This window comes from Chondrus crispus, genomic scaffold (genome assembly GCF_000350225.1).
Source record: "Chondrus crispus Stackhouse genomic scaffold, scaffold_36, whole genome shotgun sequence".
Lineage (NCBI taxonomy): Eukaryota > Rhodophyta > Florideophyceae > Gigartinales > Gigartinaceae > Chondrus > Chondrus crispus.
The window spans coordinates 289,618-310,170 of NW_005179265.1; the positions used below are offsets into that span (position 1 = coordinate 289,618).

The window sequence follows — 20,553 nt, forward strand, 5'->3', positions numbered from 1 at the left end:
AGGGCACAGGCTGCGGAAGACAGACATGCAGCCGTGCGGGATTCACGGCGAGGGGTGGGCGTCTCGATGAACGATCGCCTTTTCGCAGACGATGTGTGACGTCTCGCCGCTGTCCGCACGAGCATTCAGCGATAGAGTTGCAAATATGCGTTGGGGTTGACGCGAATAGAATCCACACGAATAGATTGACGATTCGCCACAAAAATCTATTCGTGCAACCGGCGAATAGTCAGCGTACACGTTTCATTTCTATCCGGCAATAGAATCGACGCGGTGGGGTTGCTCTTATACTTCATTCCGTTTACCCTATCTACTGCACATATCACCGACGATATGTCAGCATCCTCGCGATGTACATGGCAAGTCCAGAAACAATGTATGACCTACTGCTGGAGATGCAACAGCCGCCAGAGACGGCGACGACTTGACCAAAATTCTGGCACAGTCTGGAAATGGAACGGCGCATTGACATTGACTGCATCCGCTCCATTTTTTTTTTTTTTTTGCGGGCCGTCACAGCTGGCAAGTCACAACGGAAGACGACAGCAAGTCACTCGAATAATACCTGAAGGCTGGGTGTGGCGATAAAAAATGCTAACATTTGTACTGAACACGGTTAAGATAATTGAGATCCTTGCTCAAGTTGTTTCCTCATCTTTGCCGAGCGCAGAGTACGAAGAAGCTCCTGAAGACAGCTGCGACTGTTTGTATAAACCAAATACGGACGATAGCGCAAGGGAAATAAGTACTGTAGGGGTAAAGGCTTTTTCGAGACTCAGCAGTATGGCCTCCACATTGTCAGGAATCTCCTTTCCGGAGGCCTTGAAAAAGGCCTCGCTGGAGATCGCAAGCCCCGACGCTAAAAAGGCGAGGAGCATGGTTCCCAATGCAACAACTAGTATTCGTTCGGCGGCATTTAGTGCCTCAACGCCAAAGGCTCCTGCGAGTCGCTGGTAAGCGGATGGCGGGGGCTGATTATCAGGGTCAGACGAGGAAGTCGTGTTAAATTTGCGGTCGAGGTCGTCGCCGGGGCGCGGGGCGCGGATTCCGTACTTGGAAGCCAGGTCCTCAATGCGTTCCTCGCTCTCTCTCGAGAATTGGCTTTCGGCTGGGCTCGCGCTTGCCCTTCCGCATGGTGACGCATACTCGTACGGTGCGTCGTCGCCCTGTTGGCGAGAGGAGGGCTGGGCCGCAGAAAGCCATTGCACTCATGATGCTAGTAACTGCAGCTTTGAAATGGGTACTGTCCTTACAATGGGGATCAAGAAAAGGAATAGTGTGGGGGTTCTTGCTTGGGTCTATGGCGGAGATATCTGGTGCGTAGCAGAATGCATAAAAGGGCGAGGTAAAGGAATGCGTGGCGCGGCGGGGTGCGTTGCTGGCTGTCGTCCGTTTGACTTCTGCGGAAAAGGGCAATTTGATCCACACATACTGTAATTGCATAGCAATGCTCTGGGAATGGGGACGTTGGGAATGGGGACGTTGGGCATGGGCATCATGAGAATGGGCACCTTGGGTTGGGGTTCGGCCAACAAATGTTAAATACGTTTTGCTGGTACGAGTCCTTCTATTGGCTGCAATTGAGCATATTTCAGTTTTGCTTTCTTGCGAGGCCAAAGTGGCCACTGTCATGCACACGTGTGTCCGATGTGCCTCTGTATCACCACAGCAGAGAAGAAGGCCGCGGCAGTGAGCAATGGTCTATGAGCTGAAATTGATGCCCCTACTGCGATACTGGGTCGTTGCTGACGCACTTGTAATCCGAATTTGCGAAGTGTCCAGCTTCCCCTCTGGTGACATCACTTCCCTACCCACTCCCTCAGTTCTCTTCTCTTCTCGTTCACACTGTATTTGCCTTATTTGCCTCATTCCCCGGAGCCTATGCCCTCTCCAAACGTTTGACAACTGCATAATACCGCCACGGGCGGGTTCGTTTGTGTATCCCGCTGCAGTCACTTCCACGAAAGCCTCTCCCCCCCGCCCGCCCCCGTCTCTTCGTCCACAATCTTTCAACATGCCTGCGAATACCCCCGTCACCTACCGCAGCCGTATCCTCGTCCACTTGCGCACTGCGCTGACTCTGGTGTTCTGGTTTTGCATTTCGTCCTCCATTATCCTCACCACTAAATGGCTTTTTGTGAATTTTTTTGAGTTCCCCTTGACTGTGACGGCCTTTTCAAACACCCTCACTACCGTATGGGCCGCGTTGTTTTCGGCCCGGCCAGGATGGAGACCGAAACCTCTCACGCGCAGGGAATTCAGAAACTATGTCCTCCCCATTGGGGTGGCGACTGCGCTGGAGATTGGTTGCTCCAACATGGCTCTGAAGATTCTCACGGTCTCGTTTGGGACCATTTTGAAGGGAGGGGCTCCAGTATTTACGATGATGTGGGGCTTGCTGCTCGGGATTGAGACCTTTTCCGTTCATCTTTGCCTCTCCCTCTTTGTGATCGCCCTCGGGATCGCACTTGCTGCCTTCGGGCAGCACACGTTCGTGCTCACCGGTTTCATTTTGCAGTTGCTCGCAACTGCTTTAGGGGGCTTGCGGTGGGCCATGACGCACGGCCTGTTGAAAGGAACTCGCGATGGCGAATCTTCTCAGCGCATGGCGCCCCTCACTGCCACGCTGTACACATCACCTACTACGGCTCTCTGCGTCCTACCGGTTGCACTTTTGTTCGAAGGTAGTCAAGTGGCCACTAAGATGACTACCATCACAGCCAATGAGTTTTGGATAATTTTCGGGAGTATGCTGTTCGTCGGCACCTTGGTATTCATTCTCCTTATGAGCGAATACTGGCTTGTCAATGCCACTTCCTCCCTCGCACTGAGTGTAGCGGGAGTTTTTAAAGAGCTTCTAACGATAGCTGGCGGCATCACGTTTTTCAAAGACGATTTGACACTTCTGAATACCATCGGTTTCAGCATTTGTCAGGCGGGGATCGGCGCATACATGTGGCTGCGTTATGATCCGGACGAAACGACAAGAGTGAATCAGGTCCCTGTTTCTGAACTTCCGCTTACCTACAACGAAGCATCTGACGGTGAGGGGTACGAGATGGGGGAGACAGATCTGCAGGTAATGGACCGCGTACCGCAGCCAGTTTTGGTAACAGTTCGACAGTGAGGTACTGTTCTGAATATCTTAGTAATGCGTTTTGTCATGTCGAGGTGGCGCTCTGCCGTGCTTTTTTCCGCTCGGAAAATTTCTTATGCTTTTCGACAACATGCTCAATGACAGATGTGGAACAAGTACCGCAGTCATCCAGTTCTCGCTCTAGGTCTTTTAAGAATACAATTATTCCAAACAGGATACGCATTGTACAGCAAGCTGTCTTCAAACCTGTAAATTACATTATCCGCGACAGCTTGGTGGTGCCTTCACATCGAACCCATCCGCTGCATCAAAATGTGCATCCTATCTTGAGGAAGCACTAGTGACGGAATCTCGGTCCCGGGATCACTGTCATCAACTAGCAGTGGGTTCGTTAGTCTTCTTGAGAATATTGCTGTACAAAGTGTTTGCCTCCTCAAACACCATCCAGGTAATGGCCGATCCAAGGATTCTTTTCAAAAAACGCGGCGAAGAACCGCGGAAAAAAGCGTAGAGGCCTTCCTCGTTGAAGAGCCTCCGTGATGCTTCCCATACGTTGCTGTATCTGCTTGGCGTTCCGTCACTATGGCGCATGCTCAGCTGCATTCGAGTTTTGATAACATCTTGCGGTTGCGTCAGCAAAGTGGCCAAGCCGCCACCCATCGCGCCACTTGCAAAGTTAACGGCCATCGTGAGGCCCTTCGTGGAGGTTACCTTTGCTGGTATCTCTGTCTTTTGCAGGTGAAGTGAGTTAGTTGATGCCTGGGGTGCAACGCTTCGCATGATCGAAGACCGATTTTCCTTCAATCCTACGGCTTGTCCTAAAGTCTGCTTCGCGCGCAGGTAGATGAGCATGTACATGGCGGAAAATGGGGCGTCTCTGAGAACTGCAGGAACGAGTCCGCTAAAGAGCCCACCAATACCTTCTTGCGCAACGATTGTTCGCATGGCATGTGCGATGCCGTTGTACATACGAGAGTACTCGACAGTTTCCATCCTGGTCTTGATGACTGAAAGAGGGCAAAGCAAGACGACAGCCAGGGATCTCGAGCCCGCACCTGAGGCTAGGGTAGCGACATGTGAAAGAGAGCCATCAGGGGATGAGAGGCGAGCGGTGATCGCATTGAGTGTCATAAAATAAAGGCCGACACCCATGGTGTTTCGAAGAATGGATGGGGCAACGCCTCTCCATAGACCAGAGACGCGATCCTGATGGACAATACCGCGAAATGTTTCGAAAATGCTGGAGTTCGGTTGCAGGGACAAGGCCGGTTGCAAATGGACCGAGCGGTTGTAAGCAGCGGACATTTGCATTCGAGTCTTGACGACATCCAAAGGCTGTAAAGCCAGTGTGGAGATGCAACCTGAAGTGGCGCCGCTGAGGAAAGTAATAAACGTCTTCGGGGCACGTTTCTGTTTGCCGGAGGTCACGTTTCCGAGCGGCGCCATATCTCGGAGGCACAGTTGTTCACAGTCCAAGAAAGGTCCAAGGGGTGGAGACACTGCCTGAGAGCAGAGGGCCGCCTCTGTCCTCGTCCCTAACCAGAAGCGAACGCGATTTGTGTTGTTGAACTACGTTAGTACTCGCCGCCTGTGAGGGTACAAGTTGTACCCTGTGGGTAACGGTCGCGTGGGGAAGAGGCAACGAGGGGATGGATGAGCGAAGCATGGCGCCATGAGGGATGGCGAGCCACGAAAGGATGGATATTTTTAACAATAAACTCTGACGCATGAGTGAATGTGAATCGTTGATACTCGTGGAATTTCGCAAAAACGGAATTCTCTCTAAACTTCCGACAGCAAGGATAGCCCAGTCTACTGTATGCGTGATTTGCGGACAGAATTCTATTGCAGAAAATTAGAAAAACGTAAATTACGCAATCCCCTCGGCGTCGTTCATTGTGAGTACGAGTTCCCATAGCCTAGAGAATCTCGTTCTCCTTTGGACACTCACACTATGGGATCTGGTAGGCAAAGGGATTTTACCAAAGCAAAGACTAAGGAGACTATGAAAACATGGCAAGTTGCCTTGGTATCCATGAGCGTAAAGCGCATGTCAGGACATACATCAGCTTTCACCAATCTTCTAACGATATCATATACGGCACTCAAATACCAAGATGCAAGAGAAGAATTGTCCAAACACCTTTCTAGGAGTAACGGCATCAGCTCTGCAGACTTTATGTTCAACGTCAACTCCTATAGTCAGGCGTCGTGTCTCTTTCTGTTCAGATTTGGAAGGTCTGATATCCTGAATCTTGTTCCTTTTATTGGATGGCCAACGCACAAAACGAAAACGACCTGCAATCGCTATAGGACAAATCCAATTTTGTCGACATGCATTATGCTGCGGCGCCTTGCAACGCTGCTTCGATGGAAAGAGCTGGAAGTAGAGTTTGGAAAGCATTCTTCCCAGCTTTGTGAAATATTTTGGGAAACAATAGAATGCTTTGCAGAGGAGCGGATGCATTTACTCACGGGGCCATTTCCGCAATCATTTATGGAACGCCGACGTACTTTGTATTCCAAATGCATATTCGAAAAGTCCAATGCACTAAGGAATTGCGTCGGTTTTATTGACGGTACAGTGATTGGTGTTGCCAGACCGGAGGGATTTAGCAAGCAACTAGTGATGTACAATGGACACAAAAGGAAGCACGCAATCAAATTTCAAGCCGTCACAGCTCCAGATGGATTGATTATGCATGTCTGCAGTCCTGTAGAGGGCCGTCGACATGATTGGACTTTATACACAAGAAGCAATTTAGAGCAAGAGCTACCAGATTGTTTGAGCTCAGAACATCAAAATTTCTGTATCTACGGAGATAGCGGGTACGCCAAGAGGTGGTTTTTGGAGGTTCCTTATCAAGGAAGCAATCTCTCAGCATCTCAAAGAGCCTTCAATAAGGCCATGTCAAGCGTTCGGATTACTGTCGAGTGGGCGTTCAAAGAAGTGAAACTTTACTTTACAGCCATGGACTTCAAAAAAAATTAAGGATTGGACAGTCACCAGTGGGCCTGCTCTACCTGTGTGCAATGCTACTTTACAACATTAGAAACTGTGCAAGTCCAATGCAGATTTCCCAATTCTTTCGCTGTTCTCCTCATTCTGTAGAGCAGTACATCCACCATAAAGAATAAACCGCTATCCTATGAAACGACAGACTCCTGCTCGCGCGCACCCTGCCCGAGCAGAAAAATTTGTGCTAACACAACAAAGACGCAACTTTTATTTAGTAACACCGACTTCAAAGCAATAAAACATGACTATCATTACTTGCTTGTAAAAGCCGCCATCATGAGCTTGAACTTGTCCAGCTCGAGCTGTTGCGCTTCCGAACGCTCAATGCGACGTTCTTCACGATCCCGAGTGCGCTCCTCACGATCGCAGGCCATCCTCTCTCGCTCAAATGCCAGCCGATCGCGCTCCAAGTCCACTCGAGCGAGATCGGCATCGCGTAGATGGGCTCCGAACTGTGCCATCTCGCCCATTGCAATACTCGATTTGGAGGTTTTGGACTTCTTAAGGGGCCGCGGAGAAATAGAGTCTTCATCTTCAGTACTGTCCCTGTTTCCAGCACGCTGCATGGCCGAATTCATGAGATCATTTCCAATCCGTTCTTTTTCTGCATCACGCTCCTTTCGAGCGTTTTTACAGCGTTTCGTTGCTCTAAAAGATCATCCCGAGCATCGCGCATGCTCATCAGTAGTTCTTCTAGCTCTCCAACTTCCCCCCTATCCCCGACATTTTTTGGTTCTTGTTATCGTCGCGATCGAAGGAATTCTGTAGACGTTGATAGCGGTCCCGGACGTTTTTCCAAGTGATTGTCTGCGTTACTGCCTCATTGCCGTTCATTGTGTCAGAAGCGATCTCGAATCTCTTGCGGGACTCCCCGAACGCGGCGAGATGTGCACGTGATGCTGCAACTTCTGGGACGATTACAAGATCTTCTTCGCTTGTAAAGCGGGAATGGCGCTTTCCTCTGCAAGCGGCGGCGGCGAGTTCTTCGTCAGAGAGAGTCAAAACGCTGGCCATATTGGTTTCAGTGAGTGTGGGCAGGATCGTTGAAAGGGAATAGTTATAGTGGATGGAGGGAAGGTAGAGAGGGAGAGAGGGAGAGTGAGAGAGAGGGAGAGTGGGATGAGAGCGCCGTTCCATGTCTGAAGATCGCGGGAAAACGTCCGCCGTATGGTTTCATCTCCTGGACATCTGTCCTGAAATGTTCCATTTGGCGCGATTGAAGTGGTGACTAATGGGTCATTTTTCTGCTTTATTTCTCACGTCTCTCAGCCAGAATTCTGCTCACCGCCCCACGTGTAACTCGTGTCATGGATTCCTCACAATTTCCAAGCAGAATTTTGCTTGCGTAATCTCTCTACTGTAGTGGACCGTGAGGCCGTCGGGGGAGTCGCCGTCCCCCAGCGGCTCTCAGATGACCGTATTTATAGTCAATAAATGGGCACTTATGATATCACTACTACAGGGCTCATGTCGCCTCTCCCATGGTATTTATGATACCACTACAGCCGTGGGTGGGGGAGGGGACATGATGCCTATGGTGTTAAGATGGTGGTGAAGCGAGGTCGGGCCAGCGGTTTGGTAAGTGCATTCGCGGGCATGTCGGCAGTCGGAATGTAGGTAGGTATAATGGTTTTGTTCCGTGTCAATTGTTGCAGTATATGATAACGGATATCAATGTACTTAGTTCTGCGTGTGGGTGCAGCAGACCGTGCACCGGCAATGGCCCCTTGATTGTCGATATGCACAATGATGGGGGGCAGGCGGCGATTGAGGAGTTCAGCAGCAAGTGACTGGAGCCATTTGGCGTGTTGGGCTGTCATACTTGCCGCAATAAATTCAGCAGCGAATGTAGAGTCAACGACTGTCTTGATGCGGCGGGATGCCCACGAGATGGGGTTCCATGCGAAAGAAATGACATGCCCATATGTGGACTGCCGGGTGTCGAGGCACCCGGCGAAGTCAGCATCGGACCAAGCGGATAGTTGGAGTGGCCCTGGTTTGTAGAAGAGGCCATAATTCTTAGAGTGAATAAGATACCGTGCGATTTGTTTGAGTGTCAGCCAGTGTCGGTTGGTTGCGCAATTGACGTGTCGGGCGAGGGCGTTGGTTACGAAAGCGAGGTCTGGACGAGAGGAATCGACAAGGTATCGGAGGATGCCGACAGCTTGACTGACAGGGTATTTCGTGTGGTCTAGAATTGGTTCATTGGGAAGAGGGGCGTGTAGTTTTGCACCGGAAAGAAATGGCAGGGTCGAGGGTTTTGCATTTTGCATATGCAGTAAGTCGACGTATGTCTGTGCTAGGCCAGGTTCAGAAATGTGTAGGGAGTGGTCAGGCCCTGCGGTGAGTGACCAGCCGATGAGATGTGTAGCGAACCCAAGGTCTTTGAGTCGATATTTTTTTGGAGCGTGGTTACGAGGTGGGGGTAGAGATCATCGCTGTTCGTACTAACTGCGAAGTCGTCTACGGTCACAACGACGTAAATGAATTGGGTACCATTTCTTTGTAGATAGAGGTGTGGGTCTGAAAGGAGAGACTTATATCCGGCGGCATTGAGATGATCCTTGAGTCCGTCCGTGTAGACACGAGGCGCGTGGGGAGTTCCCCAGAGATTGTTGCGGACTTTGGCGACCATACCAGCGTGGCGCGGCGTGCTGTCAAAATTGGCTAGAGGGACCATGAAGAGGGGTGTCAGTCCTTTGTAGTCTTCGTATAGAAATGCGCTGGTAATGTCCAAGTGTCGCACGCGCACTCGAGCGGTGACACAAAGAGACAGAGGCAGACGCATAGAGTCTCGGTCTGCAGTATGTGACGCGATGTTTTGCGGATCGTAGTGTATACCTGGAACAAGGCGGTGGCCGGGATAGGCACAGCGGGCTTTGTAGTCCTGGACACGGCCATTTCTGTCGAGTTTGTAGCGAAGGGCAAGCACAGGGCCGGCAATTTTTGTGCCAGGGGGCACGGATGCCTGGGGGACATATTCGAATGTACCAAAGCTATCGTGCATTGCGCACTCTGCGTTGTACGCGGCTTCCCAGTGTCCTGCGTCTCGATCTTGGCGGGCTTCCGCCAGTGTGCGGGGCTGCTCGGGGATGTGATTGTATGAGCTGAGAGGGGATATGGTTGCACTATGAGCTTCAAAGGGGATAGCGTGATGGGCGTTCACGCGCGGTACAGTTCCGGTTGAAGAAGGTATTGCGTGTGCAAAGTAGAGGGATGGATCGAAATTGGGATTGTAGGGGCGGAAGATTGGGATCCGCGTAGTGAGGAGCTGCCCGTTGCTTGGGTTCAGAACACGATAGTGGCTATCGTCTTTGCAGGATAATTAGCGTACCATCAACGCGCGAGGGTTCGTTTTTCCTTTGGTGCGGCGTATGTCGGGAATATATCCAAACTCGCCGAACATTCTGTAGTTACCAAGGAAGAGTGAGCGGGGAAGAAAGGGGGAGTATTGGCTGCGGTGTGCCGTTCATAGTGCACGTGGGATTGCAGCAATGCCTGTATGCAGACAGGCATTGTATTAGGATGTGGTGTCGAGGAGGCAGTGCGCTCAAGCGCTGATGAAGGGCATTTTGGCGACAGTAATTGTCGCGCGTACTCGGGCCATGAGAGTGCGGTTCAGGCGTTCGGCAAACGCGTTTTCCTCTGGGGTATGCGGTGTAGTAGGATCAAGTGTGATACACATGGCGGGAAGGGTGCGGAGGAGGAGTTTTGACAAAAACTTGTTGGCGTTGTCGCACCTGAGTCGGGAAATGGGGCGTCCAAAGTGTCTGCCTATGCGTGTGTGTACTGACCTTATGCGATGTTCGGCCTCAGACCGTTTGCGGAGAAGGACGACGATAATATGTCTTGTATGTAGCTCTATGAACGTCAGAAAATATTTGAAGTCTTCCGGCGTCGGGGGATATGGTCTTGCAACGTCGGTCTCGACGGTGTGGCCCGGAGGGGGACGGCTAGTGCCGGAGGGATGGGAGGCGCGCTGCATATGTCCAGTCGCGCAGCCGTGGCAATGGACAGGTACGTGTGCATGAGAAAGTCTGGTGGGAAGTCCCAGTTTGATATGCAGCGATGCCATAGCGCGAATTATTGAGGGTGATGTGTGGTTCAGGCGCAAGTGCCATGTGTAGAGCATGTCGGCCGCTGGGCGGAGCTTCGTGGGAACAGGGGGGAGATGGTGGGGATAAGGGATAAGGTGGGTCTTGTGGTCTGTATGGCGTCCACGGAAGGACGGTCGGGATAGACGGTTGTGGGAAGCAGTGCTCGTGGTCAGCGTGTCTGGAAGTGCCGGCGTAGGGGTCCGTATCTGCGGAACCGTGGATTTCTTTGTAGCCGTGCGTGTCGGTGAAGTCGGGGTAGGGTCAGAGGGGGTGGCGCGCGTCCGAGCGGCAGTGCTGGGTTTGGCGGCCTTGAAGTAGGCGCTGATGGGCTGGTTTTTCTATTGGGTGTTATGACACGTGGGCGGTGGGGTTGTGGTGTTTTGGAGAGGAAGTCGGTGGATCCCGTTTCTGAGCTGGAACGGGGCGAACGCTTCGGGGGGCATGGTAGATGGGTTCGGAGTAAAGTAGCCGCCTGTACTCGTGAAGACAATAGCGCAATTATTGTGCCAAGTTAGTTGACTGACAGATAGGAGGTTCTTCGAAAAACAAGGTGCACTTATGGCAGTCGGGAGGCGGAGAGTGACGCCATCTGGTGTGCGGAGCTGTAATGCTGCAGTGTGCGATCCGGTGCAATTTGCGCGATTGGGGAGGGTGATGGCGACGTTGGTCGATCGGGCACTGGGAGGGATATGGGTGATGTAGGAGGGAGTACAGGAGGAATCAAGGAAATAGTGGGCAAATTCGTTGTTGTTTACGTCAGGTCCTGATGCGTCCTCGGAGGGATCGGCATCTTCCTCTTCGTAGAACTGATAAGCAGTGTGGGGAGGAGGAAAATCGTAGGTATTCTCGTAATTTGGTGGGTGAGCTGCGTTGGCTTGAGGGGCGAATTTAGCCTGCTGGTAACGAAGACCAGCGAAAGGCCGATCACGTCCACGCGCGCGGCCGCGTACGCCGAAGGGCATGGGTGGTGCGGCGGTAGAGGGCGCATCTCTGTGATAGGCTGGAGTTGCCGCTCTGTGATAGGGCTTTTACTGCGAGGCCTGGTGTCGTTGGAGCTGCATACACTCGATAGTGTTGTGTGAGGGGGATTGGTGGTACGTGCATCAGGTAGAGGGACTCGGTCTTGTCTCGGCTGCGGCGTGATGGGGATTGGTGTTGAAAAGCTCGATGAGCTGTCGGGCTTCGCGAATGGTGACCGAACGAGATGTCAGGAGGAGCGTGATATGTGGGTGAAATCTTGGGCGAGCAGAGAGGCCACGGATGATAAAGTTCACCGTGATACGATCATTCTCTATCCCGGGTAGAGCGGTGCGAGACACTTCTTGCCGGACCGCGAGGTGTCGGTTTATGTATTTGTCGATAGTTTCTTTTGGCTGTATCATGATTCTGGGGTTCTTGAGGCGGAGACGTTCATGTTCTTCTGGTGTGCAGATGGTGTCGAAATGTGTAGCAAGAGTTTGGAATATGGCGTGGGGGGTGAGCGTGAGAATTTGGTTGCCAACAGTGGCCAGTATCTGTGGAGATAACGTAGTTCCTAAGATTCGCTTGACTTGAGCCGCTTGTTTGTGATGGAGGGTGAGAGCTTCGGGTTGATCGGCAGCAGGTGCAGGGACCTTGGCATCAGCGAAGTGGGCGAGGCCAATCTCAGTCAAGTAGTTGTGTAAGGAAAACTGCCACAGTAGGTAGTTGTTCTTGGAGAGTGTGGGGAGGGGAAGGCTGAGGGATGGCGGAGGTGTGGTCATCGTGAAATGAGGGAGGGAGGGTGACGGTTCAGATTCGGTTTGGAGAAGGGTGTTGGCGTAGAGATTATCGATGTGGTTGCGGAAGCTCAACCGACGTTGTCTGAGCGCGGCCTGCGTAGAGGGATCCAGTGTGACAATTCGTCACCGGGATCGAAGTCACACTGGGATGGTGCCCATAACCTGTAGTGAACCGTGAGGCCGTCGGGGGAGTCGCCGTCCCCCGGCGGCTCTCAGATGACCGTATTTATAGTCAATAAATGGGGGGGGGGCACTTTTGATACCACTACAGATCCGCAGCAGCAGAAGACTTCGGGGATGGCTCTCATAAAAATAAATGAAAAGATCTCTGGAGTCTTTTCTGCTATTTATCTGATATAATTTGATGTACACGTGTATTCTAAACCTATTCGTGTCCACGGCTCAAACAAGACAGGCCACCTGTACACCTGTACACCTGTACACGTGTGTCTTTAGGCGCTCATAAGCTTGTTGCCCATCCTGGCCACTGCCAAATAATTTAGGGTTTTCTTTACAATGTTCTGTTATTGGTCCATATTTCGAACCGAGCCCTCAGAAAATATTTGAAATTTTCGTTTCCGACAACGAGTGAATGTTTTGTGGGATCACAGAAGGAAATGTGAAGGACGGCGCGCCCTGCACGTCCCCGCACTGGCATCACTCACACAAAGGACATCCTTTCTCGGCCCTGGAAAGCGCGGTGTCCTTGTGCAGCCAACAGGTCGGGAAACAGTTTAAGGCTGCGGTCATCATTTGAGCAAGTATGGAGGTAAGGTTGAGGCGTTGCTGCTGTAGGGGCTAAATCGAGTTGCACCGACGGCTGCAATACTTGCACCCGCCCCAGTCTGCATGTCGGTCAATACTGGAATCATGTCACGTCACCTGCATGTTTCGCTCACATTATCGTCGCCGCTTGTTTCGCACGCAACATTCTCTGTCTGCGTCACTGCGTTTCCTTTCTTATCACTTCTAGGAGGCCCCGATTGAGGCATTTCACGAGGAGGCGCCTGCCGCTGGACCTCAGACCACTGGCCCCGCTCCGGGTGGCCACACCGGTGGAAAGCGCGTATATGTCGGCAACTTGTCCTGGGATACACGGTGGCAGGGGCTCAAAGACCATATGCGCGAAGCTGGAAATGTAGCTCACGCGGAGGTCTTTACTGAGTCTTCCGGCCGTTCAGCGGGATGTGGAATTGTGGAGTTCGAGACACCGGAAGCTGCCGAAAACGCCATCAATACACTTAATGATACAATGCTTGATGGCAGGTCGATCTTCGTTCGCGCCGATCGTGAGGAGGGCAAGCCTCGTCGTGCTTTCGGAGATGGTGAAGGTTTCAGTCGTCGCAGGGAGTCGGATCGTGGCAGGAAGATTGTCGTCTGGAATTTGCCGTATCATATCAGATGGCAAGACTTGAAAGATTTGTTCCGTGAGTATGGCAGCGTCATTCGTGCTGATGTGCCACAGACTCATGATGGCAAATCGAAGGGAATGGGCACCGTCCTCTTCGAGACTGAAATGGAGGCGGAGAGGGCTATTCAGGAGATGACTGGCAAAGAGGTCGACGGTCGCATAGTCGATTGCCGTCTGGATAAGTACGCCTAAGTCCGATGGCCGCATTCTTTGGCTCGGTTCATGTCTGGGGCGTGTTTCATCAGGCCATCCAGGTTTGTTTGGATTGCATGTTGAACGCTCGTTGCCTACGTATGTTGGCTGGACGACCTCACCATGCGCCTCACAAGTAGTCGGGAACCTGTACTCTAGCGCCTGTAGGGAGACACGCTGTTGTAAAGAGTACTTGTATGCATGAAGCGTTTTCTGCATCTGGAAACGGATTGAAATTAACCGCGCGTGATGAAGAAATATCACTGCTCTCTTTTGGGAGGCCTCGTCGACCGTCATCATTTCTTTCTTCTTGGAACTTGCATTTCTAACGAGATTCTTCGCTCTGTTTTTATACCTTTTCTGATCCAGGTCGTCGAGACGCTCCCAACCGAGTTGCCCCTGCACTGGCGTCCGTCCTGGACCGCCTCATGCTTTGTCCGGTGTCTTTTGAATACGCCAGGGATGTCGTCTCCTGCGCCTCCCTAAGTTGTTGGAAGATGATTATTTGTCGCTTCTCAATTCGACATATTTTCTTAGATATCTCTTTGTCGTACGCTTGTAGAAACTCTTTCAACTTGTCCGTAAGCGCCGCATCTATCGGTACAGATTGTATACATTGGGCAAGGTAAGTCTGAAGCCTCTCGTCCAGCAAAGTGTCAGCAATCTTCATAAGCTCCAGCAACAGGACTTTTTTGTCCTCTTCAGAAACGACAATAGCTTGCTTTCGTCGCATACTATGTTCTCCACTTCTTCTGTCGTAGACAGATCTCAGGTGAGATGTGAGGGCCTTCAAGGTTTGGAGCGATCCGTCGAGAAAGTCCCGCAAGGAACTTCCATTTGCAGCCAAAGTTTTCAGTGTCACTATCACCCGATAACATAGAATGACTCCAATGAAACTAAATATTATTTGCATCGCTACAATTATGCTCTCGCCCTGCCCACTTAGCATACCGCTCATCCTCAGAGATTCCAGAATCCTTGTCATTCGAAAAGGGGCCATCAGTGATGTCCACAGAAGTCTCGGAATGATTTCAAACCAAACACCGGCAACGAGCCCCGAACTTTGTCGGAATGGAAAGATTCTTTGCCATAAATGATCCCTGGACTCCAGCTCGCTCATAGATTCTTTATGGGTTTCGCGATGGATATTCTCTTTCAACGTAGCATATTTCGTAAGCAGTTCGTTGTAAGAATTTCTGAATTCTATTGATTCTTCAACACTGAGGATCTTTTCAGATGCCACCTGCGCAAAGTTCAAAGCACTGGCAGCCAAAGCGCGTTTTTCTTCACTTAGTGCTGTCATGGAGTCTTGAATGTCATTCTGAATCATTCGAAGTTCCTTGTGTTCCTGGTTAAGTTCCTTCGTTGCAGCACCCAAATGCGTCGTTAAATCTTCCAAGTGTTTTGTGCGCGTCAAGGCATCTTCAGCGACCTTATCAAATCGAGAGAAGAGACGTTCGGAATCATAGTTCACCTCGGTTGCTTTCGTAACAGCCTCCTCAAGTTCCGCAATGTTGGCCCATAGCTTTTTATCGTGATCAACTCTCATTTGAAACATTGCAAGATGGTGCGCATTACCCGTACGGTCACAAATATCAGATATCAACGGAATATACCGACTAACAAGCGAGTACTCTTGGGGAGAGACATCGCGTAAAGCGTGCTCCGGGTGCCACTGAATGGTTTTTCTCCCAGCTCCTTCGAGATGACAGTTTGTAAGGAGTGTTGCTAGCCATGTTCGCTGCTTCTCCGATGCCATACCACATAGTTCAGCTAGCTTCACGTATGCAATATAGCAGTTTGATTCCTCTTGGAGCTGTCCGGTGTAAAATTTCTTTGGCAGCGAATGAGATGACAAAACAACCCCCTCTCTGGTTGGTTCAGTTCCTTGGTTCTGGTTCTCCCGTCTGGCTATCCAAGCCATGGCTGCATGGCAAAATAAGGAGAAGAGCAGCCTCATGCTTTCCGGACTACGCGCTGGGTACGAGTCGCTGTCTTTTGCTTGCTCCAGTATATCATCGGTGCTGGAAATGCTCTTTCAAGATCTCATGAATAATCCGTTGAAAGATGCCATCTGCCATTCACATCTTCAACAAGAGAAAATGAAGCTTGCGTCAGGAAGTTCGGTCCCGATTTTGAACAATTTTTACGTACGTCTCCCGTGAGAGATGACTCCCGTAAAGCCTTAGCACCCAAATGAAGCAGTGAGGAATTTATATTGCATAATTGTATCTCCCTCTGTACAGGCTCTCTCTCGTGCTAAGTGAATTTAGGATTGTGTGCTTCCCTATTCCGCATCCCTACAAAGTATTTGAAGGTACGGTATGCAAAGCTCCCAAAGACGTCACTAGAGGTGATTTAATCGCTCTCGTTTGCCCAGTTATGGAGAGCGACGAGGAAATAATATTTTGGCGTCGCTATGATCTGAAGAAGCCCAGGAGAGCGTTCTCTATCACTTCAGCGATTTCCAAAACCTGAGATGAGGGGCATACAACTGTTCTTCTCTTCCGTTCTCTCGGCAATTCAGTGCTAACCACTCTTTTCTTCTCTTCTGGACACACCAGAACCTTTAGATTTCCTAATCCGCATCATTCGCATCGTGAAGGTGGCTCTCCAAGCAACTAGGACCAGGAGGCAAATAACATGGCTCAAAAAGGTGTCGAAGGCAAAACTAATGTAGTCTCCGGCGGTCACAACGGCTCTTACGGCATTCAGTAGAGATATTGCAGTTACGGCGACAGTGGCATTCCCAAACGATCGGCAAACCATAGATATGAAGAGCGCGGCACATAACACAGAATAAATTCTCTCCAGCTGGAAAAGGTTCCATATCGGACTTTCTGAACCCAACGTTAATACGTTACGGAACGACTGAGACGCAGGTCTTATATCTGGAGCTAACAGAGCGTCCAAATCCATCGCCGTTATGTCCTGTGTAGTACTTAGAGATCGGCCGAAGTCAAGCACCGATTTGGCTCGAAATTCGTCTAGTATTTCTTTCATACAGGCTTTGAAACGCCTAAAGGATTTCGATTCACTCAGCAACTGATTCCCAACAAGGAGACTATCTTCTAGGAGTGCATTCAGTTGATTAGATAAGGCGATTACTTTCTCGAGGTCTAGTTGAGCCTTTTTTTGATTTTCGGAAGATTCTTTTGTTAGTCTTGCAAGCTCTGTGCTAAGGACTATCATGTTTTCCCTTTGCCTGCTGATCGAAGAAGCCTCGCAAGCGTCATATATTTGAAGGATCGTTTCGAAAATATCAATCTTCAGGTACCTCCGTTGATCAGATGGACAGATAATAGTGCTTTCATCTTCACCAAGGAAACAGCCGGACGTCTGTTTTCCACTTGTTTCCATTCGACAGTCGAGAAGCGTTATCGCCGTTTTCGATATTCTTGTGTTTCCAATTTGGAGACAGGTCTCTGAGCTAATATGTTGCAACGCATCAATTTCGCAAACATCTCCACGAGCATACTGAAGATTAACTTGTTTTCCTTCCATAGTTACACTTGTTTGTAGAATTCAAAAAATTATTGTTGCTAAGCAACGTTGCTCTGATGCAGTTTGGTGAACTGAAGTGATGCTGACTATTGAAGAGCATAGAGCCCACCAAAATTTGACATTGTCGGCTACTTGGAGATACGAAACAACAAAGAGCACTACCCGGCAATGCTGGGTACCCCTGCGCAGTCAATAGACCTGTGAAGGTTAATTCAAGCGAGACTGGAATATTTGGCCATGAAGTCTGTATAAGGACCATTGCATGTTCTACATACGGGAGAATGCCGCTTTGATTCCCTCCAATCAGACTATAAGCAGGGAAATTTCTTTCACAGGAACAATCAGGAGTCCACTCGGGACACTCGTCGCTTTCACTTAACCGGTTGTTAAGAAAACAGACCCTTTCCCATCTTTGAAAAATTTAAAACGGCACGGTGCTATTTCCTGTTCTACAGTTATGTATCCAATGTTATCTAAGTTCATGGTTGCCATCACGATCGATTCGCCGCTGTGAGCTTTGCATGGAATGCGAAGTAGTCATGTCGTTTGAAGAATGTGTTCACGGTTAAAGGCGTTTGTGGATTCAAGCTTTATACAACATATCTCATGCTTTGCAACCCTGAGTTGTCAGAACGACCGTGTAAGAACGACCGTGTAAGTACGACCGTGTTAGCTATACATCATACATAAAACTGGCGAGCACCTCGTCTGATCGCGTTTGAAAGGAAGAAATGGCTCTGACTATAACAGGAAAGCACGATTCCACAGAAATGGTACGGACACAAGATGCTTCCGCACAGCACGAAATGAGGAGAAAGCAATGCTCTATGAAACGTTGACATGTTTTTTTTCTTCTTTTCTTCTTGCAGAACATTTAGTGCCACTTTGAGCATGAGCGGGTTTAGTCTTGTTGACTTCATGGGCTCTCGAAGAGACTGTGTTCGTGGAATTCCTCTCCCGGAGGCACTGCGGTGTGCTCGGCCGTATCGGCCTTAATCACATGACCGTGAACTGTCTCAAGAGCATACACGCCAAAACAGGCGGTCATGAGATAATGGCCGAAACTGTCAGGACGTCCAATTGATATGACAGGCTGGCCTATTTTCGATTACCAAAAAGAAATCCAGATGTTAGAGGCCTCAATGAGAACATCGCATGGGCTGTAGACGTTGTTGAGAAATTTCTCACTGTAGTTTGAAGCTTTCGGAACGGGGGTTGGTTGGCTGCACGTCGTACTTGTCTACTGTACAGTTGTAGTTGGATGCAGACAGGCTGTCTGGCATCTGCAAAACGGTTAATCGAGCAATTGCATGAAATGCAAAGAGCACACAAGCAACCGCGATTAATTACAGGAAAAGCTAAGTGCACGCAAGCCACCGATCACGATGCCCCGACGCATGAGAGTGCCCAGCAAGACTGAATAGAAGACCTTAGGCAATGCAAATACAAAGACACGATTCATACAGCAACGGTCGCTAGATCGTAATGCAAGAAGGAACAGACTAGCACGCTAGAGGGAACGCCAAGCTAGTAGAAATGAACGCCTCACAAAGAGGTTAGAAGCAAAGTAGAAGCTAGGCAAGAAAAGAAGAGACAACCTGAGGGGCCATATTGAGCCTCAGGGAGCACTGTGTTGCTCAACATCCGAGCTTGTAGAATAGACCCTCACTATCATATCACCACAGCCGACCCGCCACCATGTCCAGCACTGCACAAACCACAACAGTACCCTTGGTATTACATTTGTCAACTATATTTTTGTTGACTGATTGTTCCTTTATTCAATGTCCTTTTGAGCGAATGCTATCTCATAGAACGTCCAGGTGTCACGCTTGGACTGGATGGCGCGTGTCCGCGCTGTGAGACGGCATGCGAGCGAGGATAGCTGTTGCTACAGAGGACCATATTGACTGTATCCTACTGTGACTGTGTACCCTTGGTGCATGTCAGACGAGTCAAATGCAGCCAGCAAGCAAACATAATCTGCAGTAAATTAGATGTGCAAGCGGAGGGTGTGCGAGATGATGCTGTATTTCTGGTTGCGATTCACGGGTTAGGATCCCCCAAGTGTGTCTGCAATGTCCCATGAAACAGCGTGTGATGGCACAGTCATTCGCCCCGAGACAGGGGCCCAGGTGGTGCGCCGAGAGGGAGCCAAACCCTGCTTGATCTTCATGGAAGAAGGGCAGTACGGTAGCACAAACCAGATGACAACGACTTTTGTTAACATTACAAGGCAAGGCATAGATACCCTTCGCAGTGCACACTTCCACACGCTGCAGCAGCAAGGCATAGATACCCTTCGCAGTGCACACTTCCACACGCTGCAGCACCCTTCAGCCAAAAGGTGATGCGTTGCTTGTAATGGTCACTAGAGCCTGTCAAGCATTCTTAATCCCCGCTGTGCTCCAGTCCGTACGTTTCCGCCCCGGTCTCAACGGCGCTCCGCGAACCACCACAACAACCTGGACCTATCAACTAAGCACCACTCGCATGATGACGACGGCCCCTCGTCAATCCGCGGACGAGCTCGTCCGTGACGTACTGACGCACTGGTTCGGCTCAACGGAGGTCGGGCGGTATGACAGCTTAGACGGCCAAGCCAAGGTGTGGTATGAAGGAGGCAAAGAGGTCGACGCTGACATCCGCAACCGGTTCGGAGCAGACGTGGAAAGCGCCCTTCAGGGAGAATGGGACAACCTCATCGACAACTCAGAGTACCCCATAACAGGCCCTCTTGCCATGGTTATCATGCTGGATCAATACACGCGCAACATCTTTCGAGGTTCTGCAAAGGCTTATGCTGGTGATGAGAAATGCATTGAGGTGGCACTGGCAATTGTGAAAGGCAGTCGCTGGCCCAGAGCCAAAGAGCAGCTTTCTGCGCCGCAACTCATGTCCTTTCTGATGCCGTTTATGCACCAGGAATCAATGTTACACCTCGATACCTGTGTGGATAATGTGCGCGAATTGATGAACGATTCCAAGGCGGCTGGTGAAAATGCCGACAAAGTAACAAAGTTATTGGAAGCGAATTTGGGATATGCGCATAAGCACCGAGATATCGTGCAAGAGTTTGGGAGATACCCGTATCGAAATGAGGTTCTCGGGCGCGTGTCGACTCCGGAGGAACTCAAGTTCTTAGATGGTGGGCCCCGATTTGGCCAGTAATAAGATCTTACGGAACTGGATACTGTATTACTTCTTGGTCGACCGCCGTCAGGAAGCAGGAGTAAATATCGATTATTCCAAGTTTGCATGTTTCATAGATGAGCCATAAGCAGTTACTTTTAATAATAATAAATAAAAAGGGTGCATTCCGAAACTGTGATTTTCCCAAATCACCAAATGTGGCGGCACCCCGGAAATGCAAAACATTCCGACTCCAGTTCGCCAGTTTTCCTAGCGAATTGGCGGGAGCGCTGTGAATAAGGCATTGCCCTATTTGGATCGCGGGAAATTTGGCGGAGCAA

At 50.2% G+C, this 20,553-nt stretch overlaps 7 protein-coding genes; 3 read left to right on the forward strand and 4 right to left on the reverse strand.

The window, feature by feature from the left end:
- Positions 1–1,517: 1,517 nt before the first annotated feature.
- CHC_T00006109001 (hypothetical protein) lies at positions 1,518–2,016 on the reverse strand. XM_005718111.1 is given in 2 exon segments: positions 1,518–1,701; positions 1,702–2,016. The coding sequence occupies 1 exon segment, from the start codon at positions 2,014–2,016 to the stop codon at positions 1,702–1,704; it is 315 nt and encodes a 104-aa protein (XP_005718168.1). The 3' UTR covers positions 1,518–1,701.
- A 301-nt stretch (positions 2,017–2,317) lies between these two features.
- CHC_T00006110001 (hypothetical protein) lies at positions 2,318–3,127 on the forward strand. The gene has a single exon (XM_005718112.1). The coding sequence runs from the start codon at positions 2,318–2,320 to the stop codon at positions 3,125–3,127; it is 810 nt and encodes a 269-aa protein (XP_005718169.1).
- Positions 3,128–3,264: 137 nt separating this feature from the next.
- Positions 3,265–4,543, reverse strand: CHC_T00006111001 (hypothetical protein). XM_005718113.1 is given in 2 exon segments: positions 3,265–3,469; positions 3,470–4,543. The coding sequence occupies 1 exon segment, from the start codon at positions 4,541–4,543 to the stop codon at positions 3,470–3,472; it is 1,074 nt and encodes a 357-aa protein (XP_005718170.1). The 3' UTR covers positions 3,265–3,469.
- Positions 4,544–4,562: 19 nt separating this feature from the next.
- On the reverse strand, positions 4,563–4,826 carry CHC_T00006112001 (hypothetical protein). Its single transcript, XM_005718114.1, has one exon. The coding sequence runs from the start codon at positions 4,824–4,826 to the stop codon at positions 4,563–4,565; it is 264 nt and encodes an 87-aa protein (XP_005718171.1).
- Positions 4,827–12,736: 7,910 nt separating this feature from the next.
- Positions 12,737–13,576, forward strand: CHC_T00009125001 (RNP domain-containing protein). The gene is made up of 2 exons (XM_005718115.1): positions 12,737–12,742; positions 12,947–13,576. Exons 1-2 carry the CDS (start codon positions 12,737–12,739, stop codon positions 13,574–13,576), a joined length of 636 nt encoding a protein of 211 aa, XP_005718172.1.
- A 349-nt stretch (positions 13,577–13,925) lies between these two features.
- Positions 13,926–15,536, reverse strand: CHC_T00006113001 (hypothetical protein). Its single transcript, XM_005718116.1, has one exon. The coding sequence runs from the start codon at positions 15,534–15,536 to the stop codon at positions 13,926–13,928; it is 1,611 nt and encodes a 536-aa protein (XP_005718173.1).
- Positions 15,537–19,444: 3,908 nt separating this feature from the next.
- On the forward strand, positions 19,445–20,429 carry CHC_T00006114001 (hypothetical protein). XM_005718117.1 is given in 2 exon segments: positions 19,445–20,251; positions 20,252–20,429. 1 exon segment carries the CDS (start codon positions 19,445–19,447, stop codon positions 20,249–20,251), a length of 807 nt encoding a protein of 268 aa, XP_005718174.1. The 3' UTR covers positions 20,252–20,429.
- Positions 20,430–20,553: the final 124 nt, after the last annotated feature.

Coding starts and splice junctions, on each gene's coding strand:
- CHC_T00006109001 (XM_005718111.1), bottom strand. CDS start 2,016: ATGTTGAAAGATTGTGGACGAAGAGACGGGGGCGGGCGGGGGGGAGAG.
- CHC_T00006110001 (XM_005718112.1), top strand. CDS start 2,318: ATGGCTCTGAAGATTCTCACGGTCTCGTTTGGGACCATTTTGAAGGGA.
- CHC_T00006111001 (XM_005718113.1), bottom strand. CDS start 4,543: ATGGCGCCGCTCGGAAACGTGACCTCCGGCAAACAGAAACGTGCCCCG.
- CHC_T00006112001 (XM_005718114.1), bottom strand. CDS start 4,826: ATGCGTCAGAGTTTATTGTTAAAAATATCCATCCTTTCGTGGCTCGCC.
- CHC_T00006113001 (XM_005718116.1), bottom strand. CDS start 15,536: ATGAGGCTGCTCTTCTCCTTATTTTGCCATGCAGCCATGGCTTGGATA.
- CHC_T00006114001 (XM_005718117.1), top strand. CDS start 19,445: ATGGTCACTAGAGCCTGTCAAGCATTCTTAATCCCCGCTGTGCTCCAG.